The sequence below is a fragment of the Lipotes vexillifer genome, unplaced genomic scaffold (genome assembly GCF_000442215.2).
Source record: "Lipotes vexillifer unplaced genomic scaffold, Lipotes_vexillifer_v1.1 scaffold3, whole genome shotgun sequence".
In the NCBI taxonomy this organism is placed as follows: Eukaryota; Metazoa; Chordata; class Mammalia; order Artiodactyla; family Lipotidae; genus Lipotes; species Lipotes vexillifer.
In genome coordinates, this window is record NW_006783631.1 from 3,874,632 (window position 1) to 3,895,657 (window position 21,026).

Here is a 21,026-nt window from a genome sequence, read left to right on the forward strand (position 1 = left end):
CCCCCACCCCCGTTCCATGTCAGCCTCTCAAATGATCAGATATTCCAATAGCCACTCCTGCGCGAAAAACTCTCTCCAGATAACCCCTTTCTCTTGTAACTGAGTTTAAATATTGATCCGCACAATCAAGGCAGGTTAATATGCAACCCAGCTGAGCTCCCAGCCGCCAGGCTCCCTTCCCCAGAGAGCCCTGGGCAGCCATGCGGCATGGTCTTCTCTGGAAAGCGTGTTCATCTGGGGGCTTGGGCTGGGGGCTGTCCAGGCCTGACTCTGCCCGTGAGGGGCTGGTTCCCCGTGACGGAGCCAAGAACCCTCTCCAAGCTAAGCCTTGGTGCCTCTGCCTACAGCACAGAAACCCCAGCACCTACCCTTCCCAGCTCACGGACCAGGTGAGGGCAGAACACATGGACGGTTTGGGCCCTGTCCACTGCTCTAGCCAGGGCAGGATGCAGAGGGAGAAGCACTTCTGCTGGTTCCTGCTCTCAGCTGGGAGAACAGCTCTCCTTTAGGGGCTCTGCTTTGCTGGCGTGGAGTGGATTCTCTCAGGCTCCTGTGGGTTTGGTCCCTGTGAGTCAGCCCCTGAGGGCCCATCCTCTCCAACACCCTCCTGGTGGACTCTCCAGCCCACAGGGCAGAGGCCCAGAGAGTGTGCCCCCGTCACCGACTGGTGACTTTCTCTGGTCTTCCATGGGGACAACCACAGTCTGTGACGTGGGAGCTGCTGCAGCCCAGGACTCAGGAGAAGGGCTCAGTGTGGCTGCCACGCCTGGTCCAGAGTAAACAGGGGAGTGGAGAGCCAGCAGCCTCTACACCTGCAGCCAGGAGGCCTCCTGCCTCCCCGAGGGTGGGGGGTTGGGGGCAGAAACCAGTTTCACAACCCAAATCAGCTTCCCCCAGACTGAGGATGGATGATCCCAGAGCTGTGACCGCACTCCTCAGGTTTTGGTGATCTTTGTGTCCGCTGACCGAACATTCTCCAGTCACGCCCACCCCTCCGCCACCACCCTCCTCTTAGCTCCCACCCAGGTCTGCATCCTGGGTGACTTGGATGCTTCAAGAGGGCGGAGTCCTCCAGGGCTGTGGTTTTCAAAGGGTGGTCCCCCCACCAGCAAACAGCACCCACTGGGGACCAGGGAGAAATGCAAATCCTCAGACATCGCCCGCCACCTCTGCCTCGCTGAATGGGAGACAGTGAGTGGGACCCAGCCTTGTGCCTTACGACCCCTCACCCTTCCCAGGGAATCTCAAGCTTAGGACACTGGTTCTCAGCAGGGGCTACAAAGCTACCACTCCCGTCAGGGCCATTCCAAACTCTTTACATAACTTAAACCCATTTAATCCCTAGAACAATCCTAGGAAACAGGCATCATTAGTCCCCTTTTACGGATGAGGAAAGCAAGGCACAGAAAAGTTGTCACATCGCCCAGGTGACAAAGCTAAAAGCTGACTTGGACCCAAGGCAGTTACCCACTGCTTCAGGGGTTCTCAAAGTGTGGTCCCCGGACCAGCAGCGTTGCCTGGGAACTTTCTATTTATTTATTTATTTATTGGCCTCACTGTGCGGCATGCGGGATCTTAGTTCCCCGACCAGGGATCGAACCCACGCTTCCTGCAGTGGAAGCACAGAGCCTTAACCACTGGACGGCCAGGGAAGTTCCACCTGGGAAATTTTTAGAAATACAAAATCTTAGGCTCTAGCTCAGATCTACAGAGTCAGAAACCTCGGGTGTGAGGAGTCCGTTGAACAAGATCTCCAGGTGACTCTGATGCAATTTGAGGACCATAGTACCCTATCCAATTTGAGGACCACAGCACCCCATCCTGCTGCCTGAAAATGGGTCATCACATGCAAGTCATCCCCAAAGCCTCATGCCCACATCGTGGCTAAGGGAACATTTGCTGGAAATGGAGCATCTTGCGGTGTGGCCCCGCTCCTGCCCAGCCGGGACGTGCCTGGTGGGGCTCACCTGCCTGGGCCTGGCTGGCTCTCTTGCAGATCGATGGGCGGGGGCAGCTACTGCTGAGCCCGGGCGGCTCTAGGTTCCAGCCACTGGAGTGCCTGCTCAGGGTAAGCCAAGATCACTGCTGGGGACACACCACCGGGCTTGTTGCGCCCTGCTGCTCATGTCTGAGTTCCCAGCTGGGGCAGAGGCCACACAGTCATCTGGACAGCCAGCAGCCAAAGCCAGAAAGAAAGAGAAGGTGATGCGGGGTAACCCCCAGGCTCCAGCCCCTAACGGCTCTGAGGCCTTGACGAGCTCCCGAGCTCTTCGTGGTGGTGCGTGGGCTTCTCATTGCGGTGGCTTCTCTTGTTGCGGAGCACGGGCTCTAGCCGTGCGGGCTTCGGTAGTTGTGGCTCATGGGCTCCAGAGCGCAGGCTCAGTAGTTGTGGTGCACGGGCTTAGTTGCTCCACAGCATGTGGGATCTTCCCAGACCAGGGAACCCGTGTCCCCTGCATTGGCAGGCAGACTCCTAACCATTGCGCCACCAAGAAAGTCCCCAACTCTGTTTTTGAACCCAATCCCATCCATCCCTTCTTAGTCTAAGGACCTCCATGGTTGTGTCCCACTGTGCTTAGAAAACAAACCAGAACTCCCCTCCCCGCCCGCTGAGACCCTGTGTGAGCCTTGTCAAAATGCAGGGCACAGCCCACCCGTGGGCTGGGAAGTCAACTTGGCAGGTCAGGACCCGCATTTCTAAAGAAAAGATGAAATGCAATCATTCGAGTATTGTTTTGTGAGACTCTTGTTCATAGGTAGGTGAGCGTGTACTGGGTAAGATTGTAAACCCAGAGAAGCACAGCTTTATCTGACCTGATCCCCGATCTCCATCTGTTTACTCCAAGCCCCGCATGGCGTCACTCTCCTTTGGATCTTGGAAAACATCAAGCTGTCCCCCGCCCCCCGCCCTGGGACCTTCACCCCAGCTGCTCCCTCCTGTCCCTGGGAACCTGGTCCTGCCCAGCCTTGTGCTAGGCTGTGCAAGGTCACATGTTGGCCTTGGGCTAGGCGGTGACAAGGGTCTAGGGTGGTGGCCACTGCAGATGTGCCCCCAGCAGGGCTCAAAACAGCCCTCCCACTGATCAAGCTTCAAAGACCCCAGGCCTCCTATGAGGATGGTACTATCCAAAACAGAAAAGAAAGAAAGAAAGAAAAAGAGAGAGAGAAAGTGAGTGTTGTTAAGGATGTGGAGAAATTCGAGCCCTTGTGCACCACCGGTGGGAATGGACCATAAGATCCAGCAACTCCACCTCCGGGTGGGTGTGTATCCAGAAGTGAAGGCAGAGACCCCAACAGATATTTGCACACCCATGGTCACAGCTGCATTATGCACAATAGCCCAGAGGTGGAAGCAACCCAAGCGTCCACGGACAGATGGATGCATACACAGCATGTAGTGTGTACAGACAGCGGAATATTATGCAGCCTTAAAAAAGAAAATTCTTGGGAATTCCCTGGCGGTCCAGGAGTTAGGACTTGGCGCTTTCACTGCTGAGGGCACGGGTTAAATCCCTGGTTGGGGATCCCACAAGCCTCGTGGCACGGTGGGAAAAAAAAGGAAGGAAATTCTGACACAGGGTACAATGTGGATGAACCTTGAGGACATGATGCTGATTGAAATCAGCCAGTCACAAGAGGACACAGACTGCAAGATTCCACTTACATGAGGTCCCCAGAGGAGTCACCTTCATAGAGACAGAAAGCAGAAGGGTAGGTGCCAGGGCTGGGGGAAGCGGGGTGGGGGGGCAGGAGCTGCTGTTTAATGGGACAGGGTCTCAGTTGGGGAAGACAGAAAGTTTCTGGAGATGGACGGTAGTGATGGTTGTACAACAGTGTGAATGTACTTGATGTCGCTGGATCCTACACTTGAAAATGTTGAAGATGGTAAGTTTCCTGATATATGCATTTTATCAATACAAATGAAAAAAAATTAAAAGGCCAGAGGTCTGAGTCACAGAGGTTTCTTACAAATGAGTTTTATTTGCTTTCTGACCCAAGCACAGAACCCCAAACAGATCTCTCATCTGCACACTGGTACAGTAACAAGTGCAAAATATGCTTTATTTCGGGTACAAAACGCGGCAGTGTGACAACTTCTGCTTCAATGCCCACTCCCCCCACCCACGCCATGACCCATCCCGCTACTGTCACACCCACCTGACCCATCCCAGGGCCACACCACCCCAATCAAGACACCCACCACCTTTAGAGAAGAGTCACCCAATCTGGAGAAAGGTGAGGAAGTGGCATTTTAAGAAAGAAATCACTTTCAATACAGGAACATTGGCGAACACAGTAAGCAAGATTTTGCCCAGCAAGGGGAGGGCTGGTGGGAGGCACACAAAACAATGCCCTGCTCTGCTGTCCCCACCCAGGGCGTGGAGCCCAGGGATGATGTCAGCACAAAAGTGAGTGCTAAGGACAAAAGGGCTCCACCTGCGTGTCTGGGGCGAGAGTGTGCATGTCTGGATGTGGGATACAGACCCCGGCTCAGCCCACCAGTAGTCGTAGGACCCTGGGCCCCTGTCTGATTTCTCAGTCTTGATTTCCTCACCTAGAAACCAGGCTTCGGGGGCCTCAGAGCCGTGGGAAGGCTCAAATGAGACAACGGCAAAGCACAGAGCACAATGTGTGACCCAGGAGAGGCCAGCCAGCATCAGCAGCTGGTATTAACAGAGGACCGGCCGCAGGCTCTGGCCATCTGCACACGGAGCGAAGGAGCCGGGGGACCCAGAAAGGATGGCCGAGCCACAGGGAGGTGGCCCCATCCCGGCTGGACCTCAGCATGAGGGATTCACCCCGTGAGGCTGCCTGGGGGCTGGCTTCTCCGGGGGCAGAGCTGGAAATCGGGCCCAGGGAACCCTCTGCACCAGCAAGCTGAGGCTGCCACAAGTGGGGCCCTCATCAGAGGAAGAGCAGCAGACACGTGTGGAGGAATTTGCGGGACCCCAAGGAGCTGCGAGGTCCTCAAGGCACCATGGAGGTGAAGGTCAGGCTGCACCTCCCAGGACACGAAAGTCCCAGTGACGTAAGTCAGCAGGCTGCCACCCACCGTGGCTCGGGGCCAGTAGAGCTCCCTCCCCGCACCTGGCCCTTGGGACACCAATCCCCAGCACCCTGCCCTGGGGATCCAAGGGTCCAGCAGGTCTCCAGGAACTGGACAGCAGGAGGGAAGGGGCAAGAGCAAAGGGCTCTGGTTCCTGAGCGGCTGGGGCAGAGCCGGCGGGGGGGAGGGGGCCGCATGCCCAACAGGCAGCAGGGGTTCAAAGACTGCTCAGCTGAATGACTCTCCTGCTTCAAAGCTCCGAACAAAATACTTTTTTTTACTATTTTTAAAAGTCCTTATTTTCTAGGATTTTCTTCAACATAATCCAGGGGGAAGAGTAACAGAGGTCTAACAGCAGTGGGCAGTTTTTCTGCAAAGGGCTTCATGGGACCTATTTTGGGCTTTAAAGGCTAAGAGGAGGTAAATCGATATTATATCAGTATAAGAGAAAACAAGTTTCCATAACGTTTTTGATGATGAAATTCAAAATATAACCACTGAGTACATTTTTTGGTAATACAGGTATACTAATGGGAATGGAACAGAGGAGGGGTACAGGATGCCTTTCACTTCATTGGGTTCAGTGTTCATTGTCATCAAAGAGACCACGAAACCCAGCAGGGAGCTGCATTCAGCTCCTGATGAGTGCGTGTAGGGTGACCATGCAGAGGCTGGGTGACGGGTACCAGGGTTAACTATATTCTTCTGCCTTTGAGAAAGGATTGCGAACCTTCCATGATAAAAGGCTTCCCTGGTCCCTGCTAGCTCCCTGGAGACCACCCTCAGGGCTCCCCAGGATGAAGGGCACAGGACAGGCTGACACGCTCCCTCTTCGGAGGGGGCTGGTTTGGCGGCCTGGAGGGCAGGGCGGCTCAGCCCCAGACTAAGCAGTGCCCACCGTTCCCCACCTCACCCCACCAGCTGCCCTGCACAGAACAGCAAAGCCACCCCTCAGACCTACTCCTTGGGGACACTGCCGCTAGAAGGGCCCCTACATGACAAGGCAGGGGGGGCGCCCCTCAGAACTTAGCCGTTCCCCAAGGGAGCAGAAGGATGGAGAAAGCCCAGGAGAAACCTTTGCAGGGAGCTCCGGAGAGCTGGGTGGAGGCTGCAAGCGGCTCTCAGGATGCCGCTGGGAAGGAGGCCGGGGGATGGTGGGGCGCGACTGCCCAGCACCTCACTGCCCTGTCCCCACAGGACAGAGGGGAGAGGGCTGGGAGGTGACCAGACAGAGTGTACAAACATTTCCTATTGGCCAGCCTGACTGATGATGTCACACACAGGATACACAGCCTGAGGGGACACAGGGTACCTGAGGCAGCTTCAAGGAAGACCAACTCCACGGGCCTTGCTTTTGGGTCCTGGTCAGATGACAGCTGCCAGCACTGCTCCCCTCCCCAGATGAGCGGGACTTAGGGTGGGCATTTCCCCTCAATTAGGGCAACTGTGCCCTAACCAGCTTCGTCAACAGAGCCTAAACCAGGAGGATCACATAAGATCTAAAGAGAGCAGCTGTAATCATCGCATCTAGGTAAGCTGAGGATGCTCAGGGCTGTGCTCATGGCAGATACAGGGGTAGGGAAAGGGGTCCACATGCATCCATAAACACACACATGCACGCATGCATGCATGCACGCACGCACGCACACATGCATCTATAATGTAGACACATAGCCAGCCAATGGAATCCAGCCTCAGGCTGCAGGGAACAGCTGGCGGCCACTCTTAAAAGCGCTGATGGACTCAAGTCAACCCGGTTGTGAGCTAGGCTGGATTCTTAAAGACACAGCTAAGATGCCATGCCTCATGCTGAAACGTGTGCAAACCTTGCAGTGCGTGCACCAGCCCAAGCGGGAGCATCTGAGGTGCCAAGTACCACCAGGAAATACACACACGCACGCCACCTGCCCACAGCAAGACTCTGATGGTGGGAAAGATGGAAAGCCTTGCTGCCCCTCAGACTCACCAAGGACTGAGTCAGCCACGACCCCAGAGGCCTCCCGGAGAGGAGGCAAGACCAGAGACGCAGAAGCCAAGTGAGGGTCTGGGGACCCAGAACCCCTGGCTCTTGGTCACCTGCTTTTCCATCTTCTCTGAGAGCCTGGGAGCTGCCTTCTTTTGCCCCACTGACAGCAGCAAAAGAGGCTTTTCCACTCTCCTCGTCAACTTGTTAATGATTTTCAGACCTTAACTTACTCAGCCCGCCCCTGACGCCACTCTGGACTTGGAAACTGGTGACACACTGTTCAGGCAGCTCCACTGTGCTCCCAGGAGGCTCACAGCTCTTCCCAGGAGGCCCTCGGGCAGAAGGTCACCAGGGCAACATCTGACCTTCGCTTAGGACCCCAAACCAAGATTTCGACTTCCCTCCCCCATCCTGCTCTTTCCAAAGGCCCATCGGCCCTTCCCCCATTCAAAAGCCCGGGTCTTTATTATAAAGGTGCAACTCGGTAACCAGGAGAAGCTTCATCACAGCCTTGCAAACAGACACCTGCCCAGCAAAGAAATGTGATGGCCTGAGAATAAAGCACTCAGCTTCAGGTGACCCGAGACAGTGACCCGAGCGCACGGTTTATCTTTTGTCCCTCTGTGGACCCCTTTTAAAATGTGTTGCTGCCGAGAAGCCACAGCCTAGAATATGTGGGGGCAGAGGGGACAGTTCTGGGAGGGGCTGCCTGTCCAGCAGGCCCAGACTCTGGACTCGGAGCTCACAAGAAAGACAGTGGACAGGGGGGAAGCACTACAGCTTTTCTTTACTTTAATAAAATGAACAAAACAGAAACAAAACCCAAAAACCTACAGCTAGCTCAGCTGACCCCTGTGGAAGGGACGAGCTGCTGATTTGGGCGGCGAAAACATTTTGGTACCAAATGACTATGTGTATTCTTTTTTTGTATTTATTATTTTCTACTTCTCTGTAAGTGCATTCCAGAGAACAGAAGACCCTACCTACAGCAAACTTAAGTTACCAGATCTTGATTAGACCCTCATCTGGAATGAAGAAATAAAAACAGTAGCCTACCACATTTTTAGAATTAAGATTTTAGCCTGCCATCACTTGTGTCTGGGTAGTGGCATCTCTTGGGTCTAGTGTATGGCAGACACCTTGAAAGGCCAGCAGTCACAAGATCAACAGTCTAGTCCTGCATCTGGGGGACCCTGAGCAAGTTATTCCACTTGTGTGTGACTCTGTCTCCTCAAAAAAGGAAATGACTGGTCTTGATGCCCTAGAACCGACGTGTGGAGCTACACACCCAGAAAGGTTGCAGAACATCAGAGAGTGACATGACCCAGTACTGTTGAGACAGGGAAAGGGGGGAGACAGCAAGAAGAGAATAGAAAGCCAGGTGTAAAAATGGGGGAGCCAAATGTGGGCTGAGTTTTTTAAAAAATAAAAAGGTGAGCTTCCTAATGACAGCCCCATGTCGCAGAAAAAAAGATCCAGTAAGAATCAGGGGCCATTAGCAACGGTATGAAGGCAATTCTCTGGGGATTCCAATAGTCTTTTCAACAACTGGTGCTGGGACAGCTGGATATCTACATGCAAAAGAATGAAGTTGGACCCCTACCTCACACCATACATAAAAATTAACTCAAAATTAATCAAAGACTATTGGAGAGCTAAAACTATCAAAATTCTTAGAAGAAAACATAAGCATAAATCTTCTTGACCCTGGGTTAGGTGATAGTTTCTTATATAGGACACTGAAAGTATAAGCAACAAGAGAAAAAATAGGTGTCTTAGACATCAAAATTAAAAACTTTTGCCCTTCAGAGGCAAAAGTTAAGAAAGTTCACTTTCTTATAATGAAAGTGAAGGCAACCCACAGAAGTGGAGAACATTTTGACACCTCATATATCTGATAAACGACCTGCATCTAGAATATACAAAGAACTCATACAACTCATTAATAAAAAGACAAATAAGCCAACTGAAAATAGGCAAAGGAGGTGAACAGACATTTCTCCAAAGAAGATGTACGAATGGACAGTAAGCACATGATGAAATGCTCAACATCATTAGCCATCAGGGAGATGCAAATCGAAACCACGATGAGACACCCTGTCACACCCACTGGGATGCTATAATCAAAATGACAGAGAGTAGCAAGTGTTGATCAGTATGTAGAGAAACTGGAAGCCTCGTACACTGCTGATGGGAATGTAAAATGACACAGCTGCTTTGGAAAACAGTCTGGCAGTTCCTCAAAAAGTTATTAAACACAGAGTTACTATACAACCCAGCAATTCTACTCATATGTATATTCCTAAAAGAAAACATAGGTGTACACCAAACCGTGTACAAATATGTTCATAGCAGCATTATTCATAATAGCTCCAAGGTAGAAACAAATCAAATATCCATCAAATGATGGATGGATAAACAAATGTGGTATAGCCATAGAATGAAATATTATTAAGCTGTAAGAAGGACGGCAGTACTGATATATGTTCAATATGGATGACCCTAGAAAACACTATGTTAAGTGAAAAAACAGCTAGTCACAAAAGACCACATATTGTATGATTCCACATATGTGAAATGTTCAGAATAGGTCAACCCATATAGAAAGAAGATTTGTGGTTGCCTAGGAGTAGAGGAATTGTAAGGAAAATAGGAGAGTACTTGCCAAGGGTACATGGTTTCTTTTAGGGATGATGAAAGTGTTCTAAAATTGATGTGGTGGTTCTGTGAATTGAGTAAAAAATCATGGAATTGTATACTATAAACGGGTAAATTGTACAGTATGTGAATCATATCTCAGTAAAGCTGTTATGTGCTCCTCTCCCCCAACCCCCAAAAAGGAGAGGGAACCAGAAGCTTGTCCTTACACCATAGGACACCACACCTGTTGTCCCAACGCAGTTACCGCTACAGCCCCTTTCACTCTCAGCAGTGTCCTGGTTTAGATGACAAATTTATGTCATTACCCTATCACTATGTGATATCAGGCAGGTGGCTTCGCCCCTCTGGGCTTTGGTTTCTCCATCTGTAAAACAAGGTCTACCCATTCTGATCATCTCTATATCCCCCCAAAGCTCCACTTTAAAAGCTGTCAAGTCCTACTCAGTTGGTCACAGCGCTCACCATGCTTTGTAAGTTGAACTTACATGAGCAAAGGGTTGAAGCCTGGGGCCAGTACAGATCAGTGGGTCCCAGGAAACAGAGACAAAGACTAATTGCTGAGTCTACTGGTTACTGATATTCAAATTTCCCCTAAGTTAGGCCACTAAGAAAGGTGATCCAACCACTCCAGTGCAGGTGAAATGCCCCAAACACACCCTCTACAAATGAGAAAAGAGAAACATTTAAAGGGGAGCCCTCCCAGAAGATACAATGTCTCTAGGAAGCTTGGCAAGTTTGGAGGTCTTCTCTAAATGGGATTTGCTGAGTCCATCCAAGAGGGCCTGGTGTCGGGATAGTCAAGGTCATGTGATCCTACAATGGAATGTTCATTTCCTAGTCCTCCTTTACCCAAGATTGCTTAGGAAATAAAATTATACCGAAGGAGCTCAGGAGGAATCATCTGGTTCTCTTCCCTTTTATATTCATGAGAATGTGCCTAAAATTAGTCTTTCTAGCCTCCCCCTGTTCCTCCCAAGGGCCTTAGAACTAGGTCTGTGTGGCCCCACAGCGTGTCTAGCCAGGGAGTGAAGAGATTGCGAGCCCACCTCTGGGCTCCGAGCAGCAGCAGACCCTTAGAATCAAGGTAAATGTGAAAGAAGCAGAACGCACAGAATGAACCCAACTCCCATCAATCCACCCAGTAACAGGAAAGACGGATGCTCACCAGGGTCACGGAGACGGGAAACCAACACGAAGACAGGAGAACAGTCGCAAACCCCCATTTCATCAGCAGCCCCATCACTGAGCCAGTTACCAGAGAAGAGGGAGAAGGCAGGGACCAGTACAGGTGGCACCCAGGTACCCGGTGAGCTAGCCTCCAACTAGGGAAGCATCAGAGGAGATGCCCCACCATCGGCCTCTTCAGAATGGCAGGGATGGGAAGAAAAACAAGGAACCGCTCCAAAGCTGGGGCTAGGGGGAGGGGGAGGCTTTCTGCCCGCCAGAGACATGGCCTCCGAGGGTCTCGGCTAGGGGTTGGTCTGTGGCTTTCACGGGCTGGGCCAGGCCCCTCCTTGCCGCAGCTTCCCAGGGTGCGATTTCTACATCCAAGGGGGTCCGTGGGTCTGAGGGTAGGAGGTGGCTGCCTGCTCGTCTCTGTTCAGAGGCCACATTTCAGGATGACGTGGTAGCCATCATTGCTCTCGGCTGCAAGAGACAAACATGGCATTTTACAGGAAGAAAGGCAGGGCGCTGTTGCAGCTGGGGGCCATGGGATTAGGATACCAGCAGACACCCTGCCATGGACACTGGCAGAGGCCACCCAAATAAGACTGCAGAAAAAAGCAAGCCGACAAAAGCAGAGATCTCAACGTACACCTTCACAGCTGCCTTATTTTTTCTTTTTGACAGCGGGCTTTTCCACCACAGCCTGAGGCCCAAGGACTGAAGGGCCTTTGTCCAAGGAGGCTTTGGGCGTGGCGGCCCCCAGGCCTCTGAAGGCAGTCGGTGGCTAGATCCAGAGAACAGGGGGGAGGGTCCAGGGCCAGGGTCCAGGGTCTATGGCCTGGTCAGGGGGCTTTCATTCCCACCTAACCCCACACACTCACCTGCCCCAGCCCTACAGGGGGTCACAGCTGGTCTCCCACATTTCCTGGCATGTGAGTTCCTTCTCAGACCCCTTCCTCAGGTGGGTCCGCCGTGTCCCCCTGGTCCCACCCAGCCACGGGTCCCCGATCCACACGGCCTGCAGACTCAGCTGCTGTATTCCATGCCCGCTCTCCCCAGAGACCCACACTTTAGAAACATTCAAACGCGTCTTACTGTAAGTCCCCTACACACGAACAAGTTCCATTCCGAGAGCACGTTCGTAAGTCCAATTTGTTCGTACGTCCAACAAAGTTAGCCTAGGTACCCAACTAGCACAATCGGCTCTATAGTACTGTTTCTACGCTTGCTTCCGGACATCCGGGGCTCAAAATAAAGATACTGTACTACTGTACTCTATAGGGCACTGTAAAGTACACAAAAGCACACCCACTTGTAGAGGATGCACGCACGTGACAATATACGCCAGACGCGTGAACTAACTTACGTGACTGGGCACGTGAACACATGCTCGCATCTTTGAAAGTTCGCAACTTGAAGGTTCGTATGTAGAGGACTTACAGTACTCTCGTTGGCACTGGGTTCGTGAAGCACATACTGTCTGGCCAGGATTTCCCTTTCAAAGTGACCTTGGCACCAGCCGCACCACTTCTCGCGTTTCCGAGGCTAGGCTTCCCGGGAAGTGTGTGTTTCTTTTCCCCAGAGGATGTTTCCAGGTAACACTCTCTTGAGGGCCCACCCCATGCAGGCCCCACTCACCAGCCTGCTCTCCCTGATACTCCGTTAACCCGGGGGGAGTGCAGCCAACATCCTTTAATTAAACAAGAAAAGGTGGGGAGGAGGGGGCTTTACCTTTTAAGGTACTGAGGATGAAACAGGATTCATCTTGGAAATTCTGCACCATCTGAAAGGCAAAAGAGAGACCATGTCCCTTCAACAACGAGTTCAGAGACTGAAAAGCCTCAGTGACACGGAGCCCAGCTGCTCGCAGCATCAGAAATGACAGGCGCCGTGTTTACGCAAGTGCAGGAAGACGTTTACGCTTAGCTCTCGTGGGGAGAACGTGATACAGAGTAGATGGACAAATTACAGTTTCGAGTAAAAAAAACTGAATGTAAAGGATGGAAAGAAGCCTGGAAGGGAACGAAGATGTAAACGTTTAATACAAGACTAAATTGTTCCTGATTTGCTTTCGTTTTGCTTTTTCCTAGTGACTGGGTTTTCCGATCCCTATAAGGACACATTACAGGAGCGGGTGTGTGTAAAACAGCACCAGATAAAAAAACTAAAGTGCTTTACACGGGGAACTATATTCAGTATCTTGTAACAACCTATGAGGGAAACGAATCTAAAAAAAGAATATGTATATACACATATACTGAATCACTTTGCTGTACACCTGAAACTAACACGACATTGTAAATAAACCATCTTTCAATTAAGAAAAATATGCTTTAACGAAACCCTCGTGATTAGTAGGCTCTGCATATCAGAGTCCTTTGAGGACCAACTATAAACAGAAGTCCACTCCCTGCGTCTACAAATGCGGGGCAGGAAGCTTATGATTACTCACCAGCCCCCTCTCTGGAGCTCTCGTTTTGATTAACAGCCCAGTGACCTTAGATAAGGCAACTTCCTGTCTCCAGGCGCTGTCTGTAAAATGAGGCTGTTTCGATGATAAAAATATATATATAACCAGGATGCAGAGCAATGGGAATGGGCATCCTCTTCTGGGGCGGGGCGTTCATCCAAATGACTGCTTTCTACAACTGTTCACAGGACGCAGCACAGATGACCACACACATCTCTCCTGCAGGCAGGTGCCCTAGGTAAGCTCCTGCACGTACACACACAAAACACACCTAAGGATGCTGAGAGCAGCGCTGTCTCTATGGGTGAAAACTAGAAACAGCCCTCACATCTCCCAGTAGTAGAAGCAGCAGGAACAAACTAGGACCTAATCACACCCGGCTGCTCGACAGGGCCGGTGCCCCTCAACATGCATGAATCACAAACCGTAAGTCCCTGAAGAAGGCACTCCTATCTCCCTTCTATGAAGTTTAAAAATAGGTGAAATTAAAGAATGTACTGAAGAAAAACCAGGGAATGACCAATATAAAATTCAAACCAGCACTGGAGGGGAACATGAAATCAGCCCACAAAGGGGGTTCTAACAAACACCACACTAACCTGAGTGCAGGTATCGAGTACTTTAGTTATTCTTTAAACTCTACAAATGAGCTTCCTCTATTCTAAATATGTATGCTGTATTTCACAATACACCTTTAAACAGTATGCAAAATGTACACATCTACCTAAACATACCCACAACACACATACTAGCCAATGGGACAGCAAAACCCCTTTCCAAATGAAAAGTACAACCCACATTTTACTGCCCCCCTCTGGATGATTGCCCCAGATCCTGCAAATCCATCCACTTGTCGACCCCTGCCCCTCCCCCAGGCCCTAATGATGCATGAAGTACATTTACGCTACGCTGCCGGCCTGCTCCCTCGGGGACTCTTGGCAACCCCGCTGCTGGGGTATGCCAGACCTGAAGCAGGGCCCACACGGGCTTAATCAGTAACTGCCTTGTTTAATGAAGTGCCCTTGCACCCCAGGGGCCGGCTGCACGGCTGGCCAGGCCACCTCCAGTGCCCCGGGCAATTAAGAACCAAAGGTTTCCAACTTATTCGGGGTTAAGAGGCAAGGAGACTTCAGGGGAATAAGAATCACCTACTTAGCCGAGGTGGCGTTTGCGTTCTGTTCTCTGCTTCACTGGCTTAACTGCCTGCTCTGGGGGGTTGCACAGGGCAAGCTGGGAGAAGGAACCCCTTCAGGGACCTGTGAAATTGCAAGGGTTCTGAGCATTCTTGGCTTTTGTCTTCATGGCAGAAATGCATTTGTGAGATGCAAACTGACGAGTTTTCCATGTCGTCACTACTGCCTGATGCTCAGGGCGTTTTACGCTTCCTGGCTATTCTACAGGACTTGCTCAGGCCAGCAACTCGGGGCTTCATGTGCTTTATCTGTGAAATGGGGGTCAAAAAAAAGCCACCGTACACTCGATTGTAATGATGTGGAAGGAATTCTGAACTGGTGACAACAATAGCAAGTTGCAGATCAATGGCCCTTTGTTCAAATGGATCCTGGTTGTGTGTTTTTAAAAACCCACAGCTACACACACTCAGGCATGCAATGGACACACGCACAAAAAGTTATCTGGCAGAATTACATCAAACCTAAGGTAACTCCGCTAGGAAAAGAGAGTGGGGAAGATAAGGGCCTTTCACACTTGCCTTCTGCTTATATTGCCTGACTTATACGAACTGTGAATTACTTTTTAATTAAAAAGGACAGAAGGGACTTCCCTGGTGGTCCAGTGGTAAGGAATCCGCCTTCCAATGCAGAGGACGCGGGTTCGATCCCTGGTCAGGGAACTAAGATCCCACATGCCGCAGGGCAACTAACCCCACACGCCACAGCTGGAGAGAGAAAACCCACATGCCACAACTAGAGAAGCCCACGCGCCACAAGGAAAGATCCCGCACGCCTCAGCGATCCTGAGTGCCACAACTAACACACAGCGTGGCCAAAAAATTAAATAAATAAATAAATAAATAAATATTTTTTTAAAAAAGGAAGGAAAACACCACCTTGCCCACCCCCAGGATGAAACTCCCATGAAATGGAGGACTCCCATGTAGGGGGGGCTTGGGCAATTATGATGACAAGTGACAACAGGATTGCTCCTGATGATGACGATTTATGAAATACACAGACCATTAAAAGCCTTACATGTTATACGCTGTCAAATTTAAGGATCTCTCCATCACTTGTTTCCCAAAACAAGTGCCTGGCTAATTTAGCATCTGCCAGTACCTGACACTGTTTTCTATTTTATCCTTACTACAGCCTGCTTGATGGATAGAATTATCCCCGTTTTGCAGACATGGAAACTGAGGCTCAAAGTCGTTAAGTAGATTTGCCCAAGGTCACCCGGCTACTGAGGAGCCAGTCCAGGTGGGGACATGGGTCCAGTTCCGAAGCCCACAACTTCCCTGCTTTCCCAGCCACCCTTCCTGTACCGTTCCCTCCATCATCCTCTGCTGAGGCTTGCAGAGTTCCCAGGGTGGGTGGAGGGTCTGCTGGGGGCTGGGCTGGGGGCTCAGCGTTCCACCTCTGCTCCTATCAGCACAGTTCTGTGTAAACGCCTCATTTCAGGGGTGGGTGGAGAGTCTGTGGGCTCGACGCTCAGGCTCTGCTGCTGGGCCACCAGCCTTCCCACCACAGCCCAACGTCTTACAAGCTGTGCACCCTGGGGCCATTACGCAGCCTCTCTGTGCCTGTTTCCTATTTGTGAAATGGGCTCATGACAGCACCTGCCTCACAGGGAGGCTGCCAGGATTAAATGAGTCACTTAGAACAGTCGCCGGGATACAGTAAGCGCTGATGGAACGCTGGCACTCATTATTATTATTATTACTATCATTAAGAGAAGGGGTCCAGGATAAGACAAGCTTAAAAGCTTTTGTTCTACAACAGGCAGGAACGCCTGAAACATGTCATCAAGCCCGTTTGATAACTCCCTCAGGAGCCAGCAGTGGGATCTGATCACTCGAGGGCACGGTCACCAGGGGGCCATGTTCTGTACCTGTGTCCTCTGTCAGGGGCCGCTTATGCCCTGCAGAGGCCTGTGTGGCCAGAGACAGACCCTGGAAGGCTGTGGTACCTTCACCATTCAGCAGAGGACGCCTCTGGTCCCCGAGAGCCCTGGCCTCTGCATCATCAACCCAGCCCGTGTCACCTCTCCCGGGCCTGCCCACTCCCAGCCCCTGCCCCTGCCCTGGGTGAGCACCTGCGTCTGAGTCCTCACAGCCCTGACTGTAAGCAGGGGTGCGAGCAGGGCACCTGGCCGAGGGCAGGGATGCGAGCAGGGCAGGGATGCGAGCAGGGCACCTGGCCGAGGGCGGGGTTCCAGATGGAGAGGCAACAGCTATTCAGAGCTCGTGGCCGTGGCCTCAGACCCCTCTCTCCCAGCTCCCCGGGCAGCCCCTGCAGCTGAGAGCGGGCCATAGGCAGATGAACCCGGTTTGCCATCTTCAGCCTAAAGTCACCCCCAAGCCCCGCAGGGCGCATTTCGGATGTGGGTCTGCGGCTCCCGCCCGTAGCCCTGGGCCCAGCGCCTCGGGCCGGTGGGGCTGCAGCGCTCACCTCGTTGCTGACCACCACGTGGATGCCGGTGGGGCCCTGCCGGTACACCCGATGGATGTGCTGCGGGGAGATGCTGTACAGGTTGGCGATCTTCTCGATCAGCTCCAAGGTGGTCAGCTCCTCCAGGAAGATGGCATGGTACACTGCAGGGCGGGGGACAGGGCTTTCTATAGGACAAGTGGCTGCCTTCAAAGGAGCCCGCCTACCCTCTCCCCCGACCCCCCAAACCAGTAACGTGCTTGTAAGAATGTCCACCCCCAGATGGACTCGCGGGTTCTGGCTGTACTGGGGACGCATCTGGAAGCCGCAAGGCTCTCTCTCGGCCCAGCACCAGCTGACAAGATTCCAGGCTCCGTTCTGTATTCCTGTTTCATTCTCTCTTGGGGGACTTGTGTAAAATGGAGAATCCCTGCATCCACCCTGGACCAAGGACGCCCATCTAGGGGTGGAGGCTGGAGGGGGAACAGCTGGCCGAAATCTGCATTTAAAAAAAAGTTTTGGGGGGGGCCGCGCCCCACAGCTTGAGGGATCTTAGTTCCCTGACCGGGGATTGAACCTGGGGCCATGGCAGTGAAAGCCCCCGAGTGTTCTAACCCCTGGACTGCCAGGGAATTGCCGAAATCTGCATTTCTTAGAAGCTTCCGGTGATTCTGAGGTGTGGTCTGCTATGGAGGAGAAAATCCTGTGTCTGCATTCCTTCCCTTCCACTGGTTAAAGGGGTTACTGGACAGCTCCCTGTGGCCAAGAGTGAGACGTAAGATAACTGCTACCTGACGGCAGAAGAGAAAGGGTCTGTCCTTACCCTTCTCCACGGCACAAACAATAGTCAGCTAGAGCACTGCGACCCCAAAGGGTGGGGTGGAGGGGCACCAGGAATATCACCAGACAGTTGAGACAACAGGGACCCTGAGGCTGGAAGCAAAAACCCAAACCAGTCGGGGAGGAGCAAACCCCGTGGGTGACCTGGGGGGGATGAAGCAATGCCCAGGAACTTGAAGTCCCTTAAAAAGTAAAACACAGCTGGATGAAACAAGAGGTGCTGAAACTCCTTGCTCAACTAAGGAAGGAACCCTTGGTTCGACAAATCTGATCAGCGGCCTGGTATGCTAAAAGCACGTGCGCACACACACATGCACGCACGCACACACGGTGGCTCCCTTTGAAGGGATGGCAGAGGCCATGGGATTCCAGCCACACAAGAGACTCGCCTTCCCAGGATTTCAAATAGGATGACCCTCACCCAGACCCTGTTCAGAGAATGCGGTCGCTGTGTAACCTTCCTTCCCAAACTAACGCCGGGGAAGAATCCCAGGCCTCTGTTGTAAGATTCGTTTTTATAACAGAATTCTCATTGAACTTTTCCCCTCAACTTTTCAGAGCCAGTTCCACTTTTTCTTATTTTACTCTTGGACTGCCGGCAGAAAAGAGCCAGAAGGATTGCAGTGCGGCCCTCTGGCTGTAACCTTTCGTCTCTGGCCTTTCCTGTCCCTGGAGGAATGTGGCAGGGACCAGTACTGCTCAGAGCCAGCGGACGGTCAGTCACCCACTGCTCAGAACTCCTCTCATCAGGGGCCGCATGGGGAAACGAGAGGCCCTCGAGCGGGCCAGCCTAGGTTCAAATCCCAACGCTGCCACAGCTAGAAGCCAGACCTCAGCGCTCTCCACACCTCTGAGGCTGGGGCCTGCCCTCGCCACGTGTGCAGGAAACCACGAGACTCGAGCTCTGTCCTTCACAGACTGACAGCGGCGGAAGGACCTGGACATTTGCAGAAATGTCCTGAGGCCCGGACGCCAGCTGCCAGGGCCCGGAGATTTGGATCCTGGCTCTGCCACTCACAGCACTGACATCTCGGGGCAGCCGCTGTGCCTCAGTTTCCCCCACAGGAAACCATGAGCAGTTCCTGCTAGGGGAAGAAAATGGAACGCCCTTAGCCCAGGGTCTTGGGCATTCTTGCTGACCTGGAGGGGCCCGCAGAGAGGTACAGGGGGCCCTCTCTGCAGACGATGCAGAGTCCAGACCCTGCGGGTGGGGCCGGGCAGCTCATCAGACTCGGCACTCACAACGCTCAGAAGCAAGACACTGAAAACTGCCAACCCCAAAGAGCCATGTACCCCAGAGGCGCTCCGAGACCCCCCCTGTGCAGCAACCGAACCAAATGGGAAAGTCTCATCCAGCTGGGGGAACGCACAGGAGGACACGCTCCTGGGAATACAGCTGTCACTCGTCACCAGCCGGGGAGCCAGAAAGCCCAACTTCTGGTTCTACCATGAGAAGCTGAGTGGCATTAAGGGGACACAGCTCCTCTCCAGCCCTGTTTCCCCAGGGGGAACATCGGTAACCTGGACCAGCCATGCTGAGAGATGATGCCCACCCTAAACATTTCACCCCCAGGAGGAAGTACAACAAGAACCCCTCCTGCATGAAAGGCGGGTCAGGGGAGGCGGCCTCAGCCGTGGACCCGTGTTGCCTCTCCTCCTTGGGTCTCTCCCCGTTACTCTGCCGCCCTTTATCCGGCCCAGGGTGTGGGGCGCACCCCACAACCCACCACACAGATTGGGGTCCCCGCCGCCATCCCGCTTCTGCTGCAGGGGCACACGGCTCTGCTCCAGCTCCTGGCAGACATAAATGGTCATCTTCGGCCTCACGTTCCTGGCAGGAGGAAAGGAAATAAACAGCAGGTATGAGGGACCAAGCTCTGTTGTTCCAGAAAGTTCCAGAACCCAGGGTGGAAAGAGCAGGAGGGACTTAGGGGGAAAGAAAGAAGGCTACGGGGGTACAGAGTGCCTTTCATGGAGGAGCTGTCGGGGACAGAACCCCGTCTGGAAGGACCTTAACAGCTTCGCACAGGCTTGCTGGGGACCGGGGATGGACGATCCCCCCTCCACCGACCCCGGTCCTGCAACCTGCCCAGACGGGGGCTCCGCCCGGGGCACCAGTCTCAACATAGGAGGTTTTCCAGGGTGATAGTCAGAGCAAGCGCTCTCTCCGGCTCATTCTGAGCTCATTTCATCCTCACACACCTATGACGGAGCCAGGACCACCCTCCCCTTCTACAGATGAGGAAACTGAGGCTCACGGGGGGTTAAGGGTTCGGCCCAGTTGTCAAGTTCCTAAGAGGCAGATGCGGGATTCAAACCCGGAGTGAAAACTGCGCTGTCCACGTTGTGCCTATTTAGACCACACCATCCACGCCTGCCCTCCCAGCAGGAGCAAGAGGAAGCAGCTCGAAGCCCAGGACCGTGCGAGCATCTAAGAACCAGAGGAAGTGGCCAAGGGGCTGAGACTCAGAGGCCAAGGCCCCCGTCAAACAGAGAAGGGGGAGGGAGGGGAGGACGGGGCTTTCCGAGCAGGGTGGGCTGCGAGCCACGGCATCTCACTTCCCCGCGGGGGCCGCCACCCCACTCCTGGAGCCTCCCAGCCACACCCTGTGTCCCCAGCGGGCACCAACACCCACCTGCCTTTGATGGCGTTGAAGAGCCGGATCCCATCTGCAGGGCCGCAGATCTGGACCAGGTCATCACGGGACATCTTCAGCAGGTCAGCACCTGGGCAGGTACATGGGGCCGCCTGTGACCCGGGTGCGGGGGGGAAGGGCTGTACCTGCAGACCCTGGGGGAGGGTCAAGCCAGCCTCACCCTCAGGGGGATCACAGCCCCAGAGATGTCAGAAGCTCAACAACTGGCTTCACAAAGGCAGAGGAACCGACGGGCATTTGCAGAAGTTCAGAAGCCCTCACTGCCTGTGGCTGCCTGGCCCTCCCTCTGGACCTTTTATTGGCATCACTGTCAGTGATGTATCTTATCAGTGTGATCACGCGTGCACTTGTCCGGAGACGAAAGCTCACAGCTCCCCGACGCTGCCGTTCTGAATGCGCCCGGGCACCCGTGCACCCAGCGCCCAGGTCAAGAGGCAGGACATTCCCACCATCCCACAGACCACCACCTCCCCCACCCTCACCTCTGGGGAACTGCTCTCCCCACTTCTCACATGCAGAGGAGTTTCGCTTGGCTTTTAGCACCTGTGTGAATGGAACTGAACAGTAAGCACTTTTCTAGGTCTGGCTCTCCCTCCAAGTTCCGTTTAAGGGC

General features: G+C 53.0%; 1 protein-coding gene across 1 annotated transcript in view; it reads right to left on the reverse strand.

The window, feature by feature from the left end:
• Positions 1-10,945: 10,945 nt before the first annotated feature.
• Positions 10,946-21,026, reverse strand: part of TFCP2L1 (transcription factor CP2 like 1) — a 57,859-nt gene continuing 47,778 nt past the window's right edge. Inside the window, exons 11-15 of the mRNA XM_007456357.1 lie at positions 20,393-20,483; positions 19,484-19,587; positions 16,938-17,080; positions 12,573-12,624; positions 10,946-11,321 (exon numbers count right to left, since the gene is read on the reverse strand). Of these exons, the coding sequence (XP_007456419.1) occupies positions 11,275-11,321; positions 12,573-12,624; positions 16,938-17,080; positions 19,484-19,587; positions 20,393-20,483 (437 nt within the window). The 3' untranslated portion in view covers positions 10,946-11,274. The remainder of the gene's footprint in view (positions 11,322-12,572; positions 12,625-16,937; positions 17,081-19,483; positions 19,588-20,392; positions 20,484-21,026) is intronic.